Here is a 6,915-nt window from a genome sequence, read left to right as displayed (position 1 = left end):
CTTGGGTTACATTGTCAGCAGGAGAAAGCCATAACATGTAGAAGACTTTCCTTTAGAAGATTTCAGCAACTGTGTTTCATCAGCATAATGGAAAGGCAGCACTCTGATACCATGTGTGAGATCAGAGACCTGCATTGGTATATAATAGCACCAGAAGGTCGGATATTATCTCCAAGAGCATCCTTCAGACTGAAAAATTAAGTTGTGTCAACTGGGCCCTTTCATTCCTTATAAAAGGATGAGAGATATGAGCAGGGAGGGAGAGATACATGTCAGTAAATCTATTTAGAGATGAATCAGCCTTTTTGAGTATCTTCTTTTGAACATCTTGGAAAAGCTTGTCATGTTTTGATTTTCCATTTGACTCATACTTTTTAAAAGAGATTTCTTGCCTTCAACTTGATTGCAAATGATGAGCTCCTGTGTTTCCACTGATGTCTCTTCCTTTCACCTGGGTACATAAGCAAACAGCACCATCCGAGACCAGCAATGACTGCCATCCGCTGCCAGTGTCTGTTTCTAGTTATAACTACTACACTGTAGTACTTCTGGTAAGACACTTCTTCCCTATAAACTGTTAGCGATGTTGGGAAAAAGATTACTCTGCTGGTCTACTGGGTTGCTTCATAGTTTTTTACTGAGTTCCACTGCTTCTTGTTGGCTTTTGGATATAAAACAGGACAGGCTGCTCAGGAGGCCTGATATGCTGCCATGTGTGACACTGGCCATGTCCTGCAAGAGATCCCATCATCTGTAGCCTCTCTGACTGACCTGTTCCTCAACTGGTTGGCTTGTTGCATGATTTGATGCTGATGGAAAGTAAGAATAGATGTCTCATTTACATATGAGATGTTGCTGAGCTACAGCATTCTTCCTCCTGGTCAGACTGCAGCATGTAAGCTGACTCGTTGAAAGGCTGCAGCCTGTATCTAATCATGACCTTGGAGTTAGCTATGATTTTGTGTGCCAGCAGATGGCATAGACAAGGATACTGCTTTTCCCCCTTAATGCCCTTCTTCAGCTCTGCAGCCATGGTGAGTAACGTCAGAAAATCCAGGAGCATGGCCATGAAAGAGACACTGGCCTGAATTATAAGCTACTGCAAAGATGCCTTTATGCTGCCATCTGGAAGATGTTTCTTGAGACAAAGCAGCTTCAGTTGGATAAAATCAAAAAGCAGTGTTTAGCATTTGTATGGCTCCCTCCGCTGTGAACCCAGTGATGAGCTGCATTGTTCTTGGACGTGGGGATACGTTCCTTCTCTGAGACCAGGCCTGTGACAATGCCCAGCATTGATCAGGGTCCTTGGCAGAGGGGTGACTCCAGCACAGTTGTTGTTTGGGCTATGTGTCGGTGGTGTCAATGACAACAGAGTGCAGACAGAGCTATCTGAAGGGTCCATCTTCTTAAGACAGAAGTTAGGGATGTCAAGAGCGAACAATTGAAGCGCTCCACAGTGGATAGACCAAGCATTCCTTCCAGAAGGGGAAACAGTTGATTTCCCATTGAAGAGGTGGTGATACCAAGGCACTGAGATTTGTGTCTTTCTTGTCATGGTGGCAAAGAGGGATGGTTTGGGGAGAGGGAATAGGCATTTCTTAGCTTGCGCTTGTCTTCCGTTTGCTGCATCATCATCCTTCCCTGTGTGCATGGAGGACCCTGAACAAGAGCACCTGACCTGTGTCAGCTGCTAGCTTCAGGCTGGGCTGCAGTTGTGATAGCTCTTTCGGTTGCTGTTTCTTCTCTGAGTCTCCTTGGTCTGGGACCACTGACCTCAGTGACAGGCAGTGTGGTGAAATGTCAAAATAGCAGAGGAAATAGGCCCTAGACTTCAAGACCACAGGTGCTCTAATTTGACTCTTTTCTTCTTCATAAAGCTCAGCATAACCCAGGCAGATGTCGTGCACCTGGGGTGGGATGAGTTCAGCTCAGAGTGGATGATGCAGGTTGATGCTGGTGGAGCAGCTCTTGTTCCCCTAGGCTCCATGTACGTGAGGATGGCTTTGGCTGTGGTGGGGCCAACATGTTGGATGTGGGCTTTCTAAAGTTTCCATGCTTATGCAGATATTCACCAAACCCTCCTGTGTGATTTGTGAAAACTGGGAATGAGATGAGACTTGCGTTGGTTTATGCTCGTTTTGTCTCCATGTGTACAGTGCCTGCAAGTAGGGGAGGGATGACCAGGCCAGAAGGAGAGACAGGCCTCTGCCTGCCGGAAGAGTTGGTGTCTGCAGGATGGCTTGAAGTCTGGGACCTCCCTGTCAGGAGGGGACAGGGAGCCAGGAAGAGGATGGGTGTCCCTGGCCATGACTGGGGTGCCAAAGGTCCCGTTGGGGAAGGTTTCTGCCACGAGCCCCATGTCAGACATTTCTAACAGGGTTTGCTGGGGATTTCTATGTCTTTTAAAAAAATATCAAAAAATCTGTCTGTCTCTTTCTCTCTCTTTCTTCTTGTGTTAAGGGTCAGAGTACTGGGGTAGGGAGACTGGAAATTTGGTATTTCTCTGGGAAAGATGCAAAGCAATGAGGTCTTTCCTTTCCCACAGCCTTTGCTTGTGCCATGGTTCCCTCCAGCACTCGTGAGGGGCAGGTTGCTATCTCAGATGAGTAGTAAATTCCCCCCCTTTTCATATTATAAAATACAAACAAATGACAGAAAAGGTCAGATGGTGGAAGGCAGGAGGGGGTTCAGCTCACTCAGAGCTGTAGGGATCGTCGCTTCCTCCCAGAGATGTTACGGTGGTTGTAAGGTCGCATCTTCATTTCCACAAAGGGGATAGAGAACTCGTGGCCTTTCCAGTGGTACCAGTTAATCCCCTGGTAGGAGGGAGAGAAAGGCATAGGGTAAAGAAAGATCCAAACAAGAAACTAGAGTGGGATAGGAGGGAAACAAAGTTGACTGCTACAAAAAAGCCAGAAGGAAGAACTTGCTGCAGCAGGAGCAAGCATTGCTGCTACTATGGCTTGATTGTTTTTTCCCACTGTTCAAAAGCTCCTGATGAAATTCAATGCTTTTTTTTTCTTTTTAATATAATGTAATAAGGTGCCACAGTAAATGACCATGGCAGCCAGCGTGAAGCATGAAACATCAGCCTAAATGACTTGAAGGTTGTCCGCTTTGCTTCAGCTGGTGTGGGGTCACCCCACCAGTGCACCTAGCCCTGGTGCACTAACCACACAGCCTCAGATCTAGCCTAGGCTTGCTGTTGTTCTTAGTCGTACCCCTAGAAGAAATGCTGAAGACTTTCAGCCCAGCTCTACCCTTACCTGACTGTGCCGGGACTCTCCGTACTTGCCATTGAGGTTGGTGCGGTGGCAGTTCTTGTACCACCAGGCCCCTTTGTAGGACATGGCGCAGTTGGTCACAGCAACATCGTTGTCCCTGTCCTTGGTGGAGAAGGGGCGACCCTGGTGATAGGTGAGGGAGTCCCCTGTGGAAAGACGTGATGTTGGATGTGATAGAGCCCAAGTCACCTGGTCTTTTCACAAGGAAATCAGGATATTCTGGTATCTGTGGCAGCCTGCCAATCAACAGCTCAAGCAGCTGATGGTCTAGAATAATATTAACTGGAATTGTTCACAATTGTTCATCTGAGGTCCTCTGCTGTCGGTTTAGGATCAGTACAGTCCATAGCAAATCTTAGATGGTGCTTGGGCTTGGAAGATAAAATGCTATATGGGTTTGAAACTGAATTTCAGTGCTTCAGAACTGAATTAAAACCTAGATTTGGGCATCCCCGATTTCCTAAAACCTGTCTCTACTTCAGGATGCTTTCAGTCTCCTTGCCTTCTGTTAGCCTGGGGAAATTTTTCTCCCAAGGGAGATCAAGAATTTTCTCTTGAACCAAGATGCTTGGCATTCTTTTCTCTCTTTGCATAAGAAGAAGAGGCTTTTGGAAGGTGTGTGGTGTTTTACACCAAACACACCAGGCTCATCTCACTTCCTTACTAAGAAACAAGAGAGCTGTTTTGGGGTGAAAGAAGAGCTGAGGTGAAATATGGTCATTGTTACAATTGAGTGATGTAGTTACAGGAGGCATTCTTAATATGCTCCTTGGTGGTCGCTAAGAAAATATGAAGTAGACCCATGCTAGGTGTGTGCAGTCCAGCTGCCAAGAGGTTTGCTAGGAAACCTCTCGTCTATGAACCATATGGCAAGTCTTGTCTCTCTTTGCTCAATGTGGAGTAGAAGCTCCTTGGTTGGACAGTTAGAATAAGAGCTTGCATACGGAAGGGGAGGGAGTGATGTCTGAAGCACTGTTATTGGCATTTTTGGCAACAGGTTGGGTGACTTTTGCCCTGGGACTTAAGGTCAGAGCAAGTGCTGTGTTGCATGCAACCAAGATCTCTGTCGCTTCTCTTCCAGTGGCAACTACCAGGTATTGTAGAGGAAAATTCCTGCATTTTATATGGTATGGGGTTCCTTGTTAAGTACATGAAGTACATGGTGAAGTTTTGTCGGGATCATGGAGGCTTGCACTGGGCATGTGTATCCCAGTTAAAGGGGCTGCAGCGGTACCCCTCTCTCCTACTTGGGGAATAAATGACTGTACCCTCCCTCTATCAGTCACCCATCACCCACTGTTTTCTGGTGGGCAAAGCCTAGCACTGCAGGTGTGATAGTGTCCTTGCAAAACTAGCCAGTGTTCGGCCCCTGCATGAGGAAATGGTGCAGAGGATTTCAGATTTTTTCCATTGCTGAGAGAAGGCAATAAATACACCCTCCAGCATGGCATCAATAGCGAGCTGCAGTTATTGCCAAGCAAGATGACACCTCTGACGACTGACCTGTTTAGTTGAACAGCAATGCCTCTGATATTAAATATCTAATCCCCAATGGAAAACTCCCTGTGTCCTTAGTGTGATTTATCAGCCTGGTTTACATGATGGACTGCAGGAAGGCAGAAAGGGCTGTTAGTTTGTGTCTTGTTGCTCCAGAAAAATAACTTTCGGTGTTGGGATTTTCTTTAGTTTCAGACCCACCAGTTGCAGGATTCACCTGCTATGTGGTAGCAATAAGGTTGTACCTGAAGTGCCATTATAGTCCCCTATTCGCAGCTTGTACAAGCTCCTGGAGTCCCCAATGGAGAACTTGTCGTAGTAGGCATATGCCGCCTCCTGTCCATCCCTCATGTCTATGCGCAACTCATAGCGCCCTTGGGACGTGATCTTGTGGATGTTGTCCAAACCTGGTGAGACAAGCAGTGAGACACCCTGTAAGACCTAGTTCCTGGATCCATTCCATGAGCAAACAAAACTAGGCAAATAAAGCAGCTCTGGGAAATGAGAACATGGAAAGGAGCCAAAGATCAACAGCGCTTCTGGTTAAGTCTTTGCCTTTCCTGGCAATGGTGAGGTCTGAGCTCTCTGTCCCCACTCAAGCTTCACCTCCCCATGGCTATGAGAGTTGGGTTCAAGGTCTAGGTTCAGCTTTCTACATGCTGCTGAAGCTGGGGGCATTCAGCTGTGGAGCCCTGGTGCTTCTCATATTGCTGTTAAACTCCCATATAAGGCAGAGTGTGTTTATGCTGCAGAGCTGGCCTTGGCTCATGCTTGGGCTTTGGGAGAGCACACTCCATTTCAGAGATGTGCTGGGTCTCCCAGTCATGCCTTTCCTATGTTCTCTGGGCAACTGGTTTGCTGGCTAAGGCCAGGTGAGGTCCATGAGCCATGGATGCCACCAATGCAACCTGTAGTCATCCGAAGGAGGATGATGGGTTTTGGTCCATGAAAACTCGCAGCATCCCCCCTTCTCTCCTAGAGAAGCAAATTAGGGAGCTGCTGGCCTTAACAATGCACTGTTATGTGGTGTGCCTATGAGTGACTTTCTAATGTGAAGGAGAGGGAATGAACGGAAGGAAAACTCTAAGGAAGAGCATAGAGGAGTGGGATGAAAGGCAGGGAGCCAACATGGGTGAGCAGCATGGTGCACAGGGAGCTCAGGTTTGATGTGTTAATAAAAGACAACAGGTAAAGGTCATACCCAGCCAAAACTCATCTTCCAAGTTTCCAAAACCAACCCGGTAATCTGCCCATTTCCGGAAGAAATCCGTCAGCCCATTCTGCCGCCTCTGGAAGACCTGCAGTGAAAGAAGGCCAGGGGAGAAACAGTGTGAAGGAGAGGAGGGACACCTTCACCAGGCTTTGGACACAGAAAATAAAGACAATACTTTGTCCTTCTGTTGCACTTTTCAGGGGAGAAAATTGCAATGCCAATACAGTTAGTGTTCATTGTAGCTATGCAGTTAATTCATGTGCAGACCGAGAAACTGAAGAGATGTTAGATGATATTCAAGGCAAATCAATGTTATAATAGGAAGGAATGAGCCTTCAAGCTTTCTGCTATATGCAAAACATGGTGCTTCTGGTTTCATGATTCTGCTTTCAGATGGCTCTTTCTGTGACATTCAAGGGGATGCACAGAAGCGGAGTGATATGGAGGAAAATTTCCTGGCTAAAATAACATCAGTGCTAGAAATCAGCATTTGAGGAAGCCCTTTTTTTTTTGTTTTGTTTTGGCTATACATCTAGTGGGGTTTTGTGTAGTGCATGTAAATAAGCATCTGAGACAAATAAAATCAAAGTGCCAGAGCACTATTTACTTAAGCTGTCAGTCCATCTATGTCAAGACAAGCAGTTTTTGTCCAATTCAGAAGCCAAACAAGCATTTGCTTCTAAAATGCTCCTGTGCAGACTCAATCGGGGTGATGCCTGACACCCTTCTACTGCAGGCAGTGTGAATCATTCCCTGTGAAGGCTACCGGCCATTAATTTCATTTCTAGAACAATAAATCAGCTTCACTCTAAGACTGTGCTCTCCAGAAGCACTGCAAACATGTCAAATAAATCAAAGGGCATTTCTCCAAGAGTAACTATTATTACTGGAGCGTGGGCCTTTCCTTATGTCGTGGGAAAT

General features: G+C 46.4%; 1 protein-coding gene across 1 annotated transcript in view; it reads right to left on the bottom strand.

Moving 5' to 3' along the window:
- Positions 1–238: 238 nt before the first annotated feature.
- Positions 239–6,915, bottom strand: part of TNR (tenascin R) — a 74,913-nt gene continuing 68,236 nt past the window's right edge. Inside the window, exons 19-22 of the mRNA XM_061345634.1 lie at positions 5,983–6,079; positions 5,027–5,188; positions 3,267–3,430; positions 239–2,816 (exon numbers count right to left, since the gene is read on the bottom strand). Coding sequence (XP_061201618.1) covers positions 2,697–2,816; positions 3,267–3,430; positions 5,027–5,188; positions 5,983–6,079 — 543 coding nt within the window. The 3' untranslated portion in view covers positions 239–2,696. The remainder of the gene's footprint in view (positions 2,817–3,266; positions 3,431–5,026; positions 5,189–5,982; positions 6,080–6,915) is intronic.

This window comes from Neopsephotus bourkii, unplaced genomic scaffold (genome assembly GCF_033783945.1).
Source record: "Neopsephotus bourkii isolate Nb327-2 ecotype Australia unplaced genomic scaffold, CSIRO-AGI_Nbou_v1 NB_234, whole genome shotgun sequence".
Lineage (NCBI taxonomy): Eukaryota > Metazoa > Chordata > Aves > Psittaciformes > Psittacidae > Neopsephotus > Neopsephotus bourkii.
Note: the sequence above shows the minus strand (reverse complement) of the source record. Positions and strands in the feature narration are given on the sequence as shown.